Genomic DNA, 20,408 nt, shown 5'->3' with positions numbered 1-20,408 from the left:
CCCCTTCCCTTCCAGTCCTGATGAAGGGTCTCAGCCTGAAGCATCGACTGTTTTTCATTTCCACAGATGCTGCTGAGGTGTGTGTGTGTGTTGCTATGGATTTCCAGCATCTGCAGAATCTCTCGTGTTCAAGACGTTAGTTGCATTGATTCCTAGTGAACCAGGATTTTAACACTCTCATTTTTGTTTTTACATTCTCCTTCTGCCTTGCCCCTCCTCCTCATTTAATTACAATGAGATTTATCTTCTGTCCATTTTCTCTGTGTATTCTCCCGTAGGATGTGGGTTCACGTGTCTGTGTACCTGTGTGCCTGTTCTCTATCCGCATTGTATTCTGAGCTGTGCTGCACGTTTATTATGGTAACCGGTCACATGGGTGGGAGTGTGGTATAGTGAAGGGAATAAAACATAGAAAACCTACAGCACAATACAGGCCCTTTGGCCCACAAATTTGTGCCGAACATGTCCCTACCTTAGAAATTACTAGGCTTACCCATAGCCCTCTATTTTTCTAAGCTCCATGTACCTATCCAAAAGTCTCTTAAAAGACCCTATTGTATCCGCCTCCACCACCATTGCCGGCAGCCTATTCCATGTACTCACTACTCTCTGCGTAAAAAACTTACCCCTGACATCTCCTCTGTACCTACTCCCCAGCACCTTAAACCTGTGTCCTCTTGTGGCAACCATTTCAGCCCTGGGAAAAAGCCTCTGACTATCCACACGGTCAATGCCTCTCATCATCTTATACACCTCTGTCAGGTCACCTCTCATCCTCCGCCGCTCCAAGGAGAAAAGACCGAGTTCATTCAACCTATTCACATAAGGCATGCTCCCCAATCCAGGCAATATCCTTGTAAGTCTCCTCTGCACCCTTTCTATATATAGGTTGTGTATTTGTGCTTTCTTTGGGGCAGTTTGGAGCGGGGGACCTACAGATGCCATAGCTTTTGTTGACCGCTTAGTTACACTTATTTACATTTAGTACACTTAAGTTCCATTGTTCCAAGATTGTATGTTTACGAATTGCAAATAAAGGATCAAATACATATCTTCAATTTTTGGAGCGATCATTACTGGAGTTATTGGAGGGCCTGTCATACAAGTATAACAAATCTTGGGTCATCAGCAGAGGCAATTGGTTTTTAGAATTGGCCCATGTAAAGACATCTATCCAAATATCAAACTTTGCAGGACAAACCAGGGTAGACTTGCACATTGAACGGTGGGGCACTGAGATCAGGGACAATGTGATATAGAACAGGATATAGTGTATGAACTTTTGGAAACCTAATCAGGGAGAGCCAGGATGGCTTTGTGTGTGGCACATTGCACTTTGCCAACTTGATTGAGATTTTTAACAAGCTGACGAGAGAGATCAATGAGGGTAGGGCAGTCGATGTTGTCTACATGAATTTTACTAAGGTGCTTAACAAAGTCCCTCACGGGGGACCAATCCAGAAGATTAAGATGCATGGGATCTGTAGTGAACTGGCTGTCTGGATTCAGAACTGGCTCACACAGAGAAGACAGGGTAGTGTTTGAAGGGACTTAATTGAGCTGGAGGTGTGTAATTAGTGGTGTTCCACAGGGATCTCTGCTGGGACCTCTGCTGTTTGTGATGTATATAAATGACCTGGATGAAAATGTAGATGGGTGGGTTAGCAAGTTTACGGATGATACCAGGATTGGTGGAGTTGAGGATACTGTAGAAGACTGGCAAAGAATACAGCATGATATAGATCAGTTGCAGATATGGGCAGAGAAAGGGAAGATGGAGTTCAACCCAGATAAATGTGAAATGTTACACCTTGGTTGGGCAAATGCAAGGACACAGTAGACTGTTAAGGGCAAGATCCTTAACAATGTTGCTGAGCGGAGAGATCTTGGGATGCAAGTTCATAACTCCTTGAAAGAGGCTACACAGGTGGTTAAGGTGGGTAAGAAGTCCCATGCAATGCTTGTTCTTATTTGTCGAGGCATTGAGTTCAAAAGTCAGGAGGTTATGTTACAACTTTATAAAACTCTGGTTAGGCCATATCTGGACTATTGTATATAGTTCTGGTTGCCCCATTAAAGGAAGGATGTTAGGCTTTGGAGAGGAGAGGTTTACCAGGATGCTGCCTGGATTAGAGGGCATGTGCTATCATGAGAGGCTGGATAAACTTTGGTTGTTTTCACTGGAGCACTGGAGGCTGAGGGGAGATCTGAAAGAAGTTTACAAAATTATGAGAGGCATCGACAGAGTGGACAGAGAGTTGAAATGTCCAGTACCAGAGGGCAGTATTGAGGGTGAGAGGGGGTAGGTTCAGGGGGGATGTGAGGGTAAGTTTTTTACTCAGAGAGTCTAGTATGGTGCTTGAGGCAAATACATTAGAGACTTTCAAGAGACGTTTGGATAGACACGTGTTTGTAAGGAAGATGGAGGGATACGGACACGGTGTAGGTAGGAGGGATTAGTGTTTAGGTGTTTTTTGACTTACTTTTTAGCTTGTTCAGCACAACATTGTGGGCTGAATAGCCTGTGACTGTGCTATATTGTTTTATGTTCTACATTCTAAAGTCTGCAGATGCTGGAAATCCAGAGCAAGACACACAAAATGCTGGAAGAACTTAGCAGATCAGGTAGCATCTATAAAAATGAATGAACAGTTGATGCAACACACATCAAAGTTGTTGGTGAACGCAGCAGGCCAGGCAGCATCTCTAGGAAAAGGTACAGTTGACGTTTCAGGCCGAGACCCTTCGTCAGGACTAACTGAAAGAAGAGCTAGTAAGAGATTTGAAAGTGGGAGGGGGAGGGGGAGATCCAAAATGATAGGAGAAGACAGGAGGGGGAGGGATGGTGCCAAGAGCTGGACAGGTGATTGGCAAAAGGGATATGAGAGGATCATGGGACAGGAGGCCCAGGGAGAAGGAAAAGGGGGAGGGGGGACCCAGAGGATGGGCAAGGGGTATAGTCAGAGGGACAAAAGGAGAGTGAGAGAAAGAATGTGTCTATATAAATAAATAATGGATGGGGTACGAGGGGGAGGTGGGGCATTAGCGGAAGTTAGAGATGCTTCAGCCTGAGACCCTTCATCAGGACTGGAAAGGAAGGGGGAAGACACCAGAATAAAAAGGTGCAGGGAGGGGAAGGAGGATAGCTAGAAGGTGATAGGTGAGGCCAGGTGGGTAGGAAAAGGAAAGGGCTGGAGATGATAGAATCTCAAAGGAGAGGAGAGTGGACCATGGGAGTAGAGGAAGGAGGAGAGGACGAGGTGACGCAGGAGGAGATGATAGACAGGTGAAAGGTGGTGAGAGTCTAGAGTGAGGAATAGAAGAAGAGGGGACGGGAAGATTTTTTTTTACGTGTAGCCCCCCTGGCCAACCTGAGGGTCGCTCAGCTCAGTGTCGTCTAGGGAAACAGCCTCGGCCCCGCCAAACTGGGTAATTAATTTGTGTGGATGCTGTGTGGTGTACCCCACCCCGCCCAAATAACAGACAATACACCAGATACGATTAAGTGATTTACAGTTTATAGATATTACTGGAACTATATAATTAATAGAGAATAAAATATAAAAGGAAAATAAAAGGCACCACACTTATCAAAGTTCAATCTCTTCGTGCACAAACAGTTGGAGCTCAGGACCCTTCTTCTTCACCCTGCGACCCCTCAGACCACCTCGACCGGCTGCCTGGGACCAACAACGGTGGTCGACCAGACGCTCCACATGAGTCCGTCTCCGTCTCTTCTCCTCGCCGAACGCCCCGCTCGGGGTCCGACCCCATTAGTGGACTCACAGCACCCGGTCCATCCTCTGTCTCTCTCTCCCGCCTTCTCCCCAAAACCCCGTGTGTACAGTATCTTACAGACACACCAAAAGCATAACAACTATCCCAATTGGTTTGTAACACCTTCTTATCAGTAACGTGATCCAAACAAACTGCCAGCGGGAGGACTTTCTCAGCAGTTAACATAACAAAGAAGCCCTTCAATTATAACATAACAAAGAAGCCATTTTAATTAGACTACGCAGTGATTTAAAAAAAAGAAACCCCTTATATACAGGAAGGAGAAATCGATATTCATGCCAACAGGTTGGAGGCTTTTAATATTGATAAAGTAGTGCCATGCTTGTCTGCATTAAGAAACATTTAATTAGGACTAGTGTGTGGTGTTGCATTCTGGAACAGGGGCTGCAGGGGTGACAAACCAGGTTCGGACTTGCACAGGATATTGAGCAATGTGGTAGAAGAGGGATCTGGGAATACAGATCTATAATTCCTTGAAAGTGGTGTTACTGGTAGATAGGACAATAAAGAAAGCTTTTGGCACATTGGCCTTCGTAAATCAAAGTACTGAATACAGGAGTTGGGATGTTATGTTGAAGTTGTGTAAGATGTTGGTGAGGTCTAATTTGGAGTGTTGTGTGCAGTTCCGGTCACCTCCCTACAGGAAAGATATCAGTAAGATAGAGAGAGTGCAGAGAAAATTAACAAGGACCTGGCAGGACCTGATGACCTGAGTTACAGGGAAAGATTGAATAGGTTTGGACTTTATTCCCTGGAGTGTAGGAGAATGAGGGGAGGTTTGATAGAGACATACAATGAGGGTATAGATAGGGTAAATGTAAGCACATTTTTTTCAGTGCGGTGGGGTGAGACTAGAACTAGAGGTCATGGGTAAAAGGGTAAAAGGTGAAATGCTTAAGGGGAACCTGAAGAGGAATATCTTCGCAAACAACAGGAATTCTGCAGATGCTGGAAATTCAAGCAACATACATCAAAGTTGCTGGTGAACGCAGCAGGCCAAGCAGCATCTATAGGAAGAGGCACAGTCGACGTTTCAGGCCGAGACCCTTCGTCAGGACTAACTGAAGGACTTCCTTCAGTTAGTCCTGACGAAGGGTCTCGGCCTGAAACGTCGACTGCACCTCTTCCTATAGATGCTGCTTGGCCTGCTGCGTTCACCAGCAACTTTGATGTATGTTGCTTGAGGAATATCTTCACTCGTTGGTGGTGAGAGTGTGAAACCGAGCTGTCAATTCAATTGGTGGATGTGGGTTTGATTTCAACATTTAAGAGAAATTAGAATAGGTACATGGATGGCAGGGGTGTGGAGGTCTATGGTGCAGTGCAGGTCAACAGGGCTAGGTAGAATAAGAGTTTGACATGGACTAGAATGGCTGAAGGACCTGTTTCTGTGCTGCTATGACTTTACTGACTAAAATATTCAACCCTTTCGACGGGAATACTAAGAAAATCAACAAAGATTAAGGCTGATTGATGTGAAACATTTCTATCCCTGCCTCCCTCCACCCCACCTTCCTTCCCCTGCCTCCCCCTCTCCATCCATATCCCCTTTTCTTACGTGCTCCCTCCTCTCCCCCTTCTCTGCTTCCCTCCCTCCCTCCATCCCTTCGTCCCTTTCTCCCCTCCTTCCCTCCATCCCTCCCTCTGCCTTTCCGTTCCTCTGCCCCTCCCTCCATCCCTTCCTCCTTTCCTCCCTCCTTTGATATTCCTGGCCCTGTGGAGTAATCTCAGCCCCTTCTGCTTTTGTTTCAGATTTTTCACAACTGCAGCTTTATAAAAATAATACTTTGTATTTAAAAGTTCAGAGTAAATTTATTATCAAAGTACATGTAAACAACCAATAGAAAATCTGCAGATGCTGCAAATCTGAGCAACACACACAAAATGCTGGAGGAACTCAGCAGGCCAGGCAGCATGTACGGAAAAAAGCACAGGCGACGTTTCGGGTCGAAACCCTTCTGCAGGATACAGGGATGCTGTCTGGTCTGCTGCATTCCTCCAGCATTTTGTGTGTGTTACAGATATACAGCCCTCGAATTAATTTCCTTGCGGGCATTCACAGTAAATATAAACACAACGGAATCCATGAAAAACTGCACATAAAGATGGACAAACAACCAATGTATAAAAGAGTCTATTTGCCCTAACAAACCAATGTGCAATGTTCACCCACAACTTTAGGCAGGTTGATTATCAAGTATATTTTTCCGAATGGTAGCACAAGGCTTCAAGCAGGCATAAGTCACAGTTTTTTCAGTGGAGTGGTCCTAGCCGATACAAAAACATAATTTACTGTATATGCCATGGTATTCAGTGAATGTCTTTAGAATGTTCACAAGACTCACAATTCAAGATTCAAGGTTGTTTATTGTCACTTCCAGTATACAAGTGTAGAGGAGAGCAAAATAATTGTTACTCTGGATCCAATGCAGCACAAAAAACACAATAAGATAAAGAACACAATAATAAAAAAATCAATAAATATAAATATATAAGATAACTTGTATACATAGATTGTTGTATGTCCATAAATTGAAGCTAGTCGCAGTAGTGTCTGTACATAAGGTGACTGACAGGAAATGATAAAGTAGTGGTGGTTGGGGGTGTGGAGGGGTGGGTTAGTGGGTGGAGGTGGTGATTAGCCTCACTGCGTGGGAAAGTAACTGTTTTTGAGTCTGGTGATCCTGGCGTGGATGCTACATAACCTCCTCACTGATGAGAGTTTACTAAATCTGACTTTTTTCCTTCTTGTGATTCTCTGATTTACTGCAGCCTCTCGAGCATCCTGTCAATTCGAAGGCAAATCAGCTGCCTTTCCTCCGTAATCCAGATATACTTGTCGGTGAGAATGACCTGACTGCGCTCAGTTATCTCCATGAGCCTGCGGTGCTCCACAATCTGAAGGTCCGCTTCCTTGAATCCAATGCCATATACACCTACTGTGGTGAGTAAATGAATGTGATCTGGAACTGATGCGATATCAGTGAGGTCATCCTGTTGCTAAAAGCCGCCACTGGGGGAACATGAAGGCTGGCGGAGTTGTGGATGGTGTAGAAGGTTGCTGCAGGTTACAATGGGTTACTGACAGATCTAGAGCTGGGCTGAGAAGGTGATGTAGTGGATGTGCAGTATATGAATCTGAGCTTCCCACAGTTGAGAGACATCATTGGCAACCCATGCCTGGGACGGCAAAGCCTCAGTTCAGCTGGCTTCCAATGACGGTGGAGTGCAAGTGGAAGGGGTAGGTGGGACGTCATCCAGGCAGAGGTACAGAACCGCGAGGATGAAAGGTGGTTATCGAAGGCAGTGGAGATGGGGGTCACGGGGCGCCTGAACAAAATGGGATCTTCCCAAGTACAGAATCACTTGGGCAGAGCTTTGGAGATTGGAGTCCTTCCGCAATTCTTTGCTCCTGTGGTCCGTGTATGACACTCTCCCAACACCATCACAGCTGCATGCATGGGGGCTGAGAGAGGACCCCAGCTGCAAGCCTGGTGGTCAGCAGGGCTCACTGGAACATGTACTGTCAGGATGCAAAACAGCTTTAACACAAGGATGGTTTAAGTGGTGTCACAACAGGTCCTCCTGTCCCTTGCTGACACACCAGAGTGGCAGAGGTATAAAAAGAGACCAGCTGGTAGAGAGGCAAACAGGACAGCCATTTTCATCAAGGAGAGGCCACGCCAGTCATATCAAAGAGGCCTAAATCCAGTCTGCTGCAAATTGCCAAATCATGGGAGGTGAGGGTCGATATGGGGAGGAGGTTGCAGTCCCTGTAATTGGTGCAAACCGCACTTCAACCAGACATTGTACTGTGGTCCACCGAAGACAAAAAATCATCCTGGTGGAGCTCACAGCACCATGGGAGGAAGGATGTGAGGAGGCTCACGAGAGGAAGGCCCTGAAGTACCAGTCCTCAGTCTAGGAGTGCAGGGACGAAGGACGGCAGACGTAGCTATTCCCCACGGAGACCGACTGTAGAGGGTTCTGGGCAAGGTTGGAATGGAGGTGGCTGTCTACACTGGGCCTTGATGAAAAGAGCAAGAACCAAGCATCTCGCAGGATCAGGGAGGAAGCAGGGAGGGCGTCTTGCTGGATATGGAGCGGGCAGAAGGAATTGAGCTGGAAGTCAGGAGCAGATGGGCAGAGACTTGGCCACCACTGCTGACCTGCCAGCTGGAGAGTGTAGAGGATAAGGGTCGAAAGTTGGGTAGCACCTGACAAAATCTGCTCCTGGCCAAAGGCCACGGTTACCTCATCAGGCAACTGTAGAGAGCACCCTGGTATATGATGCAAGCAAGCGTAAGGCTATCACAGCACCAGCAACTCAGGTTCAATTCCTGCCACTGTCTGTAAGGAGTTTGTACATCCTGCTGTGACTATGTGTGTTTCCTTTGGGTGCCCTGGTGTCCTCCCACATTCCAAAGGAGTACGAGTTCGTAGGTTAGTGGTCACAGGAGTGTAATTGGCCGGTGTGGTGTCACTGGGCCTGATGGGCCTGTTACCATGCTGTTTCTCTAACTAAATAAATAAAATAGTATTGCCAGTGCCCTAACTCTCAACAACACTCATCGCCACTACACTGCCCATCACTGGCTCACTGTTAAACAATCTCCTGATCTCAGGTTTTGAAAGTTCCTCCAAAGCCTTCACCTCCTTTACATGGTGAACCTCTCTCTGCCATAACTCTCCAGGCTGCCTGCACCAGTCCTCGGTCTGCCTCATGGGCTTCCATATTTGTTCCCCTGTTACTGGGCAGTGTGTTTTTAGCTGTGCTGAGCTTCGCCATCTCTCTGCCTCCATTCCAGTGCTCATTAACACCTACTCATCTGATATTGCTGGCAGTCACCTGTCCCAATACCTCCAGAACATTACCTTGCAGAGCTGCAACTCAATCCCCTGACCAGAGAAGGTCAACACACCATACACCGTCTTAACCACCCTATGCATTTTTGTGGCAACTTTGAGAAATCTATGGACATGGACCCCAAGATCCCTCTGTTTTTCCACACTGTTGGTGCAGGCTTTCATTGATTCTATTATAGTTATTGGATTCATTGAGTATGCCTGCAAGAAAATGAATCTCAGGGCTGTATATCGTGACATGTATGTACTTTAATAATAAATTTACTTTTAACTTTGCTAAGAATCCTATTAACCTTGTACTTGATCTTAAAGTTCAACCTTCCAAAGTGAATCACTTTTCTAGATTGAACTTCATCTGCTCCTTCTCACCCCAGCTCTGCCCAATCAATATCCCATGGTGACCACACCTGCTGCTATACCTTATGGTCTTATGGTCTGACTACCCTCTATACCACCATCCATATCCATACCACTATCCATATCCATACCACTATCCATATCCAAAGCACTATCCATATTAGATTAGATTATGAGGACACACAGTCCTCTTTTATTGTCATTTAGTAATGCATGCGTTAAGAAGTGATACAATGTTTTTCCAGAATGATATCACAGAAACACATGACAAACCAAGACTGAAAAACTGACAAAAACCACATAATTATAACATATAGTTACAACAGTGCAAAGCAATTCCATAATTTGATAAGAACAGACCATAGGTACGGTACAGGCTCGAAGTCTCTCAAAAGTCCCATCATCTCACGCAGACGGTAAATCTCCAGCACCGCAAGCTTGCCGATGCAGCATCCCGGAAGCATCCGACCACAGTCCAACTCTGAGTCCGTCCGAAAACTCCGAGCCTCCAACCGGCTCTCTGACACCGAGCACCATCTCTGCCGAGCACTTCGAACCCGACCCCGGCAATAGGCAAGGCCGAGGATTTGGGGCCTTCCCCTCCGGAGATTCTCAATCGCACAGTAACAGCGGCAGCGAAGCAGGCAATTCAGATGTTTCTCCAGATGTTCCTCCGTGCTTCTCACGGCTGTCTCTATCAAATCAGGATTGTGCACGGCATCCTACTTACAAATACGGTATCATTTGGAACGGCTGCGCGCGCTACGTCGCACCACCATCTTCTCCTCCCTCCTTCTCACTGTCCATACCATTATCCATATCCATACCACTGTCCATTTCCATACCACTATCCATAACTCAACTTTCATGACATCTGCAGACTTCCACTTCTTCATCCAAGACATTTATAAAAATCATCAAGAGCAGGTATCCCAGAACAGATCCCTTTGGATCACTGCGGGTCACTGACCTCCAGGCAGAATACGCTCCATCTACAGCCAACATCTGCCTTCTGTGAGCAAGCCAATTCTGAATCCACACAGCCAGGTTTCCCCAGATCCCATGCCTGATGACTTTCTGGATGTTCCTTTACTAGATTAGACTGCTTAATTGTTACTTTCTTGTCGGTTTAGCAATTAATTTATATATATAAAAATTGTTTGTGTGTCCCCTAGTGGCTACAATTCTTTATACCATTCTGGAAAGTAGGGGCTCTCTGATTGGCAGACTTTTATCTACCAATTTCAATCAAATGTTTCTTATCTTTGAGATAGAAGAAAGGCGGAGCATGCAAACCCATCATATTTAGTCTTTTAGATCTCTGTTCTTAACTACTAGAATTTTGTGGCTCTATATTTTCAAATTTCTTTGTTCTGTTAACGCTTATGAAAGAATTGTGACTATTAGCACTTATAAAACAATCATGACTAGAAACGTCTTTGGATCAATGAGCAACGTATAAGGATCAACCAAGTATAGCGTCCACACCAAGGTGAAGCTGTACCTGAGCTGTGTTCTGTCCAGACTCTTGTACAGGTCAGAATACTGACGCATGACAGAGAGCGACCTTGCCAAACTGCCATCATTCCACACCATGAGCTTTCAGAAGATCCCCTGTATTTTCTGGCCAAGAAAGATCTCCAACCACACCCTACTTCTTCAGTGGCAACAAGGACATGGCTACAATCATCATGAGGAAATGTTGGAGATGGATTGGGCACGTGATGGGAAAAGAGGCCAACACAATCTTCAAAACAGCACTTCACTAGACCCCTGAAGGGCAGAGAAAATGAGGGAGACCAAAGGCAACTTGGTGCCACACTGTAGAGGAAGAAATGTCTGTCATTGCTGCATTAAACCACTTTATAAGACACTTTACTGGGTTGTCTTCTATGGATGGAATGGCTTCTCCCTATACTTGAAGACTGAACCTGCTAGTAACCTTGCCCTTTTTGATCACCATGCATCTGGACTTTCTGGCCTTAAAGGTCATCCTGGCCCAGGTAGCTACGATGTCCAGGGTTTCCAATACCCATCTTGCTTGGACATGGGTTACAGTCATTACTGCGATGTCATGCATGAACCCCCATTTTGCAGGTTGTCGGATGCTGGGCTCCAACACGCCTCGGCTTACGTCTGCTGCTGCTGATATGACGAGGTTCATACCCACGACAAACAAGATGGGGGAGATGGTACAGCCCGTTGGAATCCCTTTTTGGAGGTCTTGCCACCTGGTTGTAAAGTGGGCTGAAGTGAAGCGTAGCTTGAATCCTCCCAGATAGCTGGTGATCATGCCTTGCATTATTGGCAGGATATGGTAGTGGTCCAAGGCAACTTGGATGGGGACTTGTGGAATTGATCCATAGACATTGGCTAGGTCTAACCAGATGACTGTTAGGTCACCTTTCCTTTGCCTGGCCTCGCGGATAAATTGGCTGATTTTTGAGGTGTGTTCAAGGCACCCAGAGAAACCTGGGATGCCACCTTCCTGGATGGATGTGTGATATAGTGGTCCTCCATTAAGTCAGAGGTCAGCCTTCTCGCAAGCACCAAGAGGAATATCTTGCACTCCACGCTAAGGAGAGAGGTTGTCCGAAACTGGATGATTGTAGAGGAATCTTCTTCCTTGGGAATAAAGCATCCTTCAGCCATTTTCCAGCTTGGTGGGATAGAGCCTTTGGTCCAAGTCTTCCTCATTATCTTCCACAACTTCTGGAGAAGTTTGGGCATTTCTTATATACCTTGTAGGCTGTACTACTTGGTCCTGGGGTGGCAGATGTCTTTGCTCTCTTGATGATATCCTGGACCTCCTGCCACGTGGGCTCTGACACATTTTCAGCTGCTGGAATTCTTGGGTGGGGGACATTTAGATTGAATTCTAGTCCCTGATCCCTACGTGGATGGCTGTGTGATTTCACGTCCTGCTTTGAGCTGGCTAGGGTGCCAGATTTTCACCGACTGAGAAGAGCCCTGGTGAACCTGAGTGGGTCTTTAACAAGCTGCGCTCTCCTTCCCTCTTCGCTTTCTGTGGCATACTGGGCACGACGCACACGCACGAGGGATTACCGATGCCTAACGTGCTGGCACCTCAAGTCAGGCCGCAGCCAGCACAACTGCCATCGCTGGTGCAATCACTACTGGTGCTACGTAGATCACAGCGACGGACTCGACCGCCTGATAGACTTAACCTGTAAATATACTTGTTTTAAATTTTGTCAGTCACTTCACCCCACGGGACTCTTTTTAAAAAAAAGGAGGGGTGAATGTGGTAAACCATATATATATGTTATAACTGGGTTACCTGTCTGGACACGCCCCTCTGCTGACTGCCCCTGTGGCTCCTCCCACAGACCCCTGAATAAAGGTGATTTCGCCATTGCCCCTCCTCCTCAGTCCAGGGGCAGACACTCAGCATGCTGGAAGTCATATTTTACTGCGAATAAAAGCCTTTCAGTACTTACCCTACTTCAGTCTTTTGGAATAATTGAAGGTGCATCAATTTCACAGCTGCTCCACCCTCCTGAGCTTGTGCAGTTGTTCCTGCAGTTTGCCGGTTAGATCTTTGACACCTTCTTATTCATCAGGTGAACTCTTCTTGAATTGTTTGTTCATGGTCTTTATTTTGCTTCTCAGGTGGCGAATCTCTCTTTCTCTCCTGTTTGGTTGCTGTGATGGTTTAGGGTCCTCTTTCTTCTCCACTGGGCTGAATCGCTCTTTAGTGAAGTTGAATACAATGGCTGTGAGGGAGTCGATTTTCCTATGAACAGGTCCTGCCAGTGTAGCTTCCAATATGCAGTCCAGGCCATCATCAAACTGCTTCCAAGATACACTGTCCGATGATCAAGGCCATCTGATCCTCTTTTTCCTTGATGAATGGATTAGGATCTCAGAGGGGTCACTCACTTGGTTTCTTCTTTGGCATGGGGGCGGCTCAGGTGCGGAGAGATCTTCAGCTCTGTTCGGTGCTCTCTGGCAGGAGTTCTCCATCGACTACTGGATGTTGATTCTGTTTGTTGCACTTGAGCTGTCTTTGTTCCGCAGCTGGACCTGCTTTGGTGTATCTTCAGCCCTTTGATGTTTTTACAGATTTATCCGTAATGGCACTTTGCAATGAATGCTGCCCCGACTTGTGTTGTTTGCTTGAGCCTTTTCATTGTCGTATTTCCAGTCCCGGCCACTGACATTATGTCCATCCTATTTAGTCTTTCCTCCTCCCCTTCTCTCGGGAAACTCTGAGGGTATTGCGTATTTAGTTTATCCATAACCTGTATGGTGCCCTTTTACAAGTGCTACACACAAGGTTGTTAGCCTTGTGTGCCTGTGCCAATCTTTCCTGGAGGTCAGCTGTCTTTCCAATGACACTGACCTTTCAAGGTTGCCATCCAGTCTTTCCTGGAGGTCACTGGTGAACCTGATGTCACTTGCATCATACACCAGGGGTGCTTTCTTCAGTTACCTGATGAGGTATCCGTGACCTTTGGCTAGGAACAGATGTTGTCAGGTGGTGCCCAACCATTGACCTTTAACCACTACACTCTCCAGTTGGCGGGTCAGCAGTGGTGGCCTAGACACTGCCCATCTGCTCCTGACCTCCAGCTCATCTCCTCTCACCTGCTCCATATCCAGCAAGAGGGTCTTTCTGCCTCTCCATACTGCGAGCTGCTTGGTTCTTGCTCTTTTCTTGCTGTCTAGTGCAGACAGCAACCTTCATACCGACCTTGCCCAGAACCCTCTACAGCCGATCTCCATGGGGAATAGCCATGTCTGCCGTCCTTTGTCCCTGCACTCCTGGACTGAGGACTGGTACTTCAAGGCCTTCCTCTCGTGAGCCTCCTCACATCCTTCCTCCCATGGTACTGTGAGCTCCACCAGGATGATTTTCCTGTCTTTGGTGGACCACAGTACCATGTCTGGTTGAAATGTGGTTTGCACCACCTACAGGAACTGCAACCTCCTCCCCATATTGACCCTCATCTCCCATGATGTGGCAGTTTGCAGCAGATTGGATTTAGGCCTCTTTGATATGATTGGCGTGGTCCTCTCCTTGATGAAATTGACTGCTCTGTTTGTCTCTCTGGCAGCTGGTCTCTTTTTACACCTCCCCCGCTCCAGTGTGTCAGTAAGGGACAGCAGGGGCTTGTTGTGACGCCATCTATACTGTTGTTGTGCTAAAGCTGTTTTGCATCCTGACAGTACATGTTCCAGTGAGCCCCGCTGACCACCAGGCTTGCAGCTGGGGTCCTCTCAGCCCTCGTGTGCATCTGTGATGGTGTAGGGAGAGTGTCGTACACGCGCCGCAGGAGCAGAGGGATGCAGAAGGGCCCCATTCTCCAAAGCTCTGCCCAAGTGACCTTGTGCTTGGGAAGATCCTATTTCATCCGGGCACCCTGTGACCCCGACTCCACTGACTTCAATACCCGCCTTTTGTCCTCACGGTTCCGCATCTGTGCCTGGACCATGTCACACCTGTCCCTTGCACTTGCTGTCCCCTGTCAGTGGAAGTTTGTAGAGCTGAGGCCTTGCCATCCCAGGCATGGGTTATTGATGATGTCTCCCATATGCAGGGAGCTCACTGCCTAGTCTACAGCACAGGGGATTAAGAAGGCTTGAAGTGTGTTGGCCTTCTCTGGTCAGGGGATTGAGTTGCAGCTCTGCAAGGTAATGTTCTGGAGGTATTGGAACAGGTGACTGCCAGCAATGTCAGATGAATATGTCTTAATGAGCATTGGAATGCAGGTAGAGAGATGGCGAGGCTTAGAACAGCCAGCTAAAGACACATTGATCAATAACAAGGGGACTGAGGCAGGGTGTGGAGTGGTGCAGGTAGTCTGGAGAGTTATGGCAGAGAGAGACATTTTATTGGTGGTAAAGCAGGCAGCCCCTTGTTCAAGGACTTTGAGAGAAAAGGGAAGTTGAAAATGGGACAACAGTTGTTTTTATCTTTTGGGCATCAATGGCTTATTGATGACGTCTTTGTTCTTGCGCATCTCTCAACAGCACTAACAATCGCTGGTCGAGATTCAGTTCTGGCTGCTATGGAATGATGTAAAGTCTGAAAGAGTTTCTGTGTTCTCTTTGTCACCACGTAGGTTTCCTACTGGTGTAGTTTAACAAAATCTGATACAAATATACTGAGTTAACTTGCTAGATACTGCACAATAAATGTTAATCTGATTTAGGCCCTGAAAATCAACAATTAAATTCATTTGCTGAAACAATTTATTAAATTTATACCATTTTCTTCTGTTAGAGGGAAGAGTAAAAAAGAAGTATATTCAATGGAGTTCCTTCTGAGGAAAAAAAACTCATTACTGTAAATGTAAATTCCTGGCTCCCCTCTTACCCCTTCTCTTCTCTTCATTTGCTTATCATCTCCCCCCAGTGGCCCCCTCCTGCCCTTCCTGCCATGATCCACTCTGCTCTCCTATCAGATTCCTTCATCTTCATCCCTTTACATCCTCCACCAATTACCTCCCAGCTTCTTACTTCATACCCCAACTCTTCCACCTATCTGGCTTCACCTATCACCTTCTAGCTTGTCCTCTCCCTCCTCCACCTTCTTATTCTGGCATCTTCCCCCTTTCCTTTCCAGTCCTGAAAAAAAGTCTTGGCCCAAAACGCTGACACTTATTTCTTTTCCAAAGTTGCTGCTCAACCTGCTGAGTCCCCCCAGTGTTTCGTATCTGCTGTGGTAAATAAAATGTTATTTAAGTTTTACACCCACTGTGACCACCTCCATTCTCTGGATCCTTCCAGAAAACATAATGCCTTGTTTTATCTCACCAGAATGCAGATAACCAATGTGAAAACAACAGTGTGTCTATTTTCAACATGTCATGGGGCAATTCTGTCTTTTTAGGTATCGTCTTGGTCGCTATTAATCCTTATGAGCAGCTGCCGATTTATGGAGAGGATGTCATTCAGGCATACAGTGGGCAAAATATGGGGGACATGGACCCCCATATCTTTGCCGTGGCCGAAGAGGCATATAAGCAGATGGCCAGGTGAGTGGACATGGCTGTAATCTACTGATATTTACTGAATTAATCTTTCTAGACCAATAATAATATTTCATATTTCAATTTCTGATAAATGCTCATAAAACCGTAAACATATTTCTTTCTGTTGTATTTCTTTGGCACATTGGCCTTCATAAATCAAAGTATTTACAGGAGATGGGATGTTATGTTGAGGTTGTATAAGATGTTGGTGAGGCCTGATTTGAGTTTTGTGTGTAGTTTTGGTCACCTACCTGCAGGAAAGATGCAAATAAGACGTTAGAGGAATATAAAATTATGAGGCGTATCCACTGAGATTAGGTGAGACTACAACTAAGGGGTGAAAGGTGAGATGTTTAAGGGGAACAATGAGATGGAATCAGGTAGGAGATACAGAAGCCTGAAGGCACACACTCAGCGATTCAGGAAGAGCTTCTTCCCCTCTGCCATCTGATTCTTAAATGGATATTGAAACTTTGGACACCACCTCACTTTTTTAATATACAGTACTTCTGTTTTTCACATTTTAAAAAATAATCTATTCAATATACATAATTGATTTACTTGTTTATTTATTATTATATTTCATTTTTTCTCTCTCTCTCTCTCTGCTAGATTATGTATTGCATTGAACTGCTGCTGCTAAGTTAACAAATTTCACGTCACGTGCTGGTGCTAATAAACCTGATTCTGATTCTGACTCTGACCAGCAGAAGCGGTGCAGGTTCAATTTCAACATTTAAGAGATATTTGGTTAACATGGATGGGAGGGATATGAAGGGCTCTGGTCCAGGTGCAGATCAATGGGACTAGGCAGATTAATGGTTTGCCATGAACAAGATGGGCCTATGTCTTATGGTCTCACCATTAATCTTACTGGAGAGAAAATACTGAGGTAGTGTACATGGGTCCATTGTCCATTCAGAAATCTGATGGCGGAGGGGGAAGAAACTTCCTGAAATGATGAGTGTGTGTCTTCAGGCTCCTCTGACAAATTTGTAAAAGTCACTCCACTCTTTAAGGAGGGTGGAAGACAAAAGAAAGGAAATTGTAGGTCAGTTAGCCTAACCCCAGTGGTTGGGAAAGTGGTATTCCTGGTGAAATACAGCCTCCAGTATTTAGGATGAGGTTTCGGGGTACTTGGAGACTACTGATAAAATAAGTCAAAGTCAGCATGGTTTCTGTCAAGGAAAATCTTGCCTGACAAACCTGTTAGAGTTCCTCGAGGAAGTAACAAGCAGGGTGGACAAAGGAGAGGCTGTGGAAGTCATTTACTTGGACTTTCAGAAGGCATTTGATAAGGTGCCACACAGGCTGTTTAACAAGATGAATCATATCACATTACATGAAAGATACTGACGTGGTTAGCGGAATGGCTGACAGGCAGAAGGCAGCAAGTAGGAGTAAAAGGGGCCTTTTCTGGTTGGCTGCCGGTGACTAGTGGTGTTCCTCGGGTTAGTAATGGGACCGCTACTTTTCATATTGTTTGCCAGTGATTTGGAGAATGGAACTGATGGCTTTGGGGAAAGTTTGCGGGTGATACGAAAATAGGTGGAGGGGTAGGTAGTGCTGAGGAGGCAATATGATTGAAACAGGACTTAGACAAATGGGAAGAATGGGCAAAAAAGTGGCAGATAGAATACAGTGTTGGGAAATGCATGATAATGCATTTTGGTAAAAGGAACAATAGTGCGGCCTGTTATCTAAATGGAGAGAAGGTTCAAACATCAGCGATGCAGAGTGACTTAGAAGTCCTTGTGCAAGACTCCCAGAAGGTTAATTTACAGGTTGAGTCTGTGGTAAAGAAGACAAATAAAATGTTGGCGTTTATTTCGAGGGGAATAGAATATAAAAACCAGGAGATAATGCTGAGGCTTTATAAGACACTAGTCAGGTCACACTTGGAGTATTGTCAACAGTTTTGGGCCCCATATCTCAGAAAGGATGTGTTGTCATTGGAGAGAGTCCAGAGGAGTCCAAAGGATGATTTTGGGACTGAAAGGGTTAACACTTGAGGAGCGTTTGGCAGCTTTTGGCCTGTACTCACTGGAATTTAGGAGAATGCAGGGGGATTTCATTGAAACCTACCAAATGTTGAAAGAACTAAATAGGGTAAATGTGGAGAGGATATTTCCTATGGTGGGGGTATGTAGAACTAGAGAGCACAGCTTCAAAATTGAGGAGTGATCTTTTACAACAGAGGTGAGGAGGAATTTTTTTAGCCAGAGAACGATGAATCTGTGGAATGCTCTGCCACAGACTGTGGTGGAGGCCAAGTTCATAGGTATATTTAAGGCAGAAGTTGATCGTTTCCTGATTGTTCAGGGCATCAAAGGATATAGTGAGAAGGTAGGTGTATAGGGTTGAGTAGGATCCAGAATCAGCCATGCTGGAATGGTGGAGCAGACTCGATGGGCTGAATGGCCTAATTCTGCTCCTATGTCTTATCGTCTCCCTGATGATAGCAATGCCAAGAGGGTATATCCTGGGTGATGGGTGCTGCCTTTTTGAGCACTGCCTTTTGAAGGTGTCCTCGATACTGGCGAGGCTAGTCTCCGTGATGGAACTGGTTGAGTTTGAAAATATTGCAGCTTTTTCTGATCCTGTGCAGTGACCCCTCCATACCGGACGGTGATGCAACCAGTTAGAATGCTCTGCAGAGTACATCTTAGAAATTTGCAAGAGTAATTGGTGACATACTGAGTTTCCTCAAACTCCTGGTGAAATACAGCCTCTGGAGTGCCTTTTTCGTAACTCAATTGATATGTTGTGTTGTTTTTTTCTCTCTCTATTCTTTCCTGTTCTGTTTTGTGAAGGTTTTAGTCCAGATTACAGATGAAATTTGAAGTTGCATTTGGTTACAGAAACTTTTAAATCTCAGCACACGTATGCTACAGTCCACCAACTTTTAGGGTCAAAGTAGTGATGGCTTGCATGGTTTGAGATGTACGTCTATTAAAGATTATTGCTTTCACTGATGTAGTTCAGCAAGATTAAATTTGAAGTGCAGCTTTATTTTGTATAGAACTGCACGGTAAATTCAATGAGATAGTGGCTTAGAACAGATCAACTGTAATGAACTGCTGTAGTGTGATTTGTCTGGAGGCTTTAGTGGGCAGTAAATTTGACATAAATCTTTCATTTCAGTGGAGGCGGGAACGAAATGCCCAAAGGCCTGAGTGATTTGGGAGAAGGGAAGTGTTTTGAAAAGAATACGAAACAATAGAATAGGTTCAGATTCAATTAAATCCCGCAGGTTGTAGTCGGTACTGAATTGTTCCACACAGATGAATTTGTGATTTTTGCCAAGAAGCCTTAATCATCAGAAAATAAAACAGCTTTCAATACCTTTGAAATGAACAAGCACTTTCTTTTGTTGTTTCAGCTGCTCAAGGTACTGCTGAGTATCAAGTGCATGATTGTATCTTCCCTTTGCATTCTGCCCCTCTCCCCCAAATACAGACAATGTACATCGTGTCCGAATCTCGAAATGAATACTTGTTAGCGTTCACTTCACTACTCTGTGAGGCTTTACTTGCCTCGCGCTGAATTGACTCCGTTGTTGTGGCCGTCAATCGTCAGCATTCGCCCCAGAACTGAGGTTCACTACACAGCTCTGGCCGGCAGCCATCAGCACTCGCCCCACCGCTGAACTGGTTCTGCAGCTGCAGCCTGAGGCTATTGACACTCAGCCCAACACTGAACTGACTGCATTTGAGACCGAGGCCGTCACCCCAACACCGAACTGACTGTATTTCAGACCGGAGGCCATCACTCCAACACTGAACTGACTGTATTTCAGACCGGAGGCCATCACCCCAACACTGAACTGACTGTATTTCAGACTGGAGGCTGTCACCCCAACACTGAACTGACTGTATTTCAGACCGGAGGCCATCACCCCAACACTGAACTGACTGTATTTGAGACCGGAGGACGTCACCCCAACACTGAACTGACTGTATTTGAGACCGGAGGCCGTCACCCCAACACTGAACTGACTGTATTTGAGACTGGAGGCCATCACCCCAACACTGAACTGACTGTATTTCAAACCGGAGGCCATCACCCCAACACTGAACTGACTGTATTTCAGACCGGAGGCTGTCACCCCAACACTGAACTGACTGTATTTCAGACCGGAGGCCATCACCCCAACACTGAACTGACTGTATTTGAGACCGGAGGCCGTCACCCCAACACTGAACTGACTGTATTTCAGACCGGAGGCCATCACCCCAACACTGAACTGACTGTATTTGAGACCGGAGGCCGTCACCCCAACACTGAACTGACTGTATTTGAGACCGGAGGCCGTCACCCCAACACTGAACTGACTGTATTTGAGACCGGAGGCCGTCACCCCAACACTGAACTGACTGTATTTGA

General features: G+C 45.9%; 1 protein-coding gene across 2 annotated transcripts in view; it reads left to right on the top strand.

The window, feature by feature from the left end:
• LOC134343838 (unconventional myosin-Vb-like) overlaps positions 1 to 20,408 on the top strand; it is a 293,220-nt gene that overhangs the window by 81,441 nt on the left and 191,371 nt on the right. For both annotated transcript variants that reach the window (XM_063042611.1, XM_063042610.1), the window contains exons 3-4: positions 6,571 to 6,742; positions 15,881 to 16,025. In XM_063042611.1, coding sequence (XP_062898681.1) covers positions 6,571 to 6,742; positions 15,881 to 16,025 — 317 coding nt within the window. The remainder of the gene's footprint in view (positions 1 to 6,570; positions 6,743 to 15,880; positions 16,026 to 20,408) is intronic.

The sequence above is a fragment of the Mobula hypostoma genome, chromosome 3 (genome assembly GCF_963921235.1).
Source record: "Mobula hypostoma chromosome 3, sMobHyp1.1, whole genome shotgun sequence".
Lineage (NCBI taxonomy): Eukaryota > Metazoa > Chordata > Chondrichthyes > Myliobatiformes > Myliobatidae > Mobula > Mobula hypostoma.
Note: the sequence above shows the minus strand (reverse complement) of the source record. Positions and strands in the feature narration are given on the sequence as shown.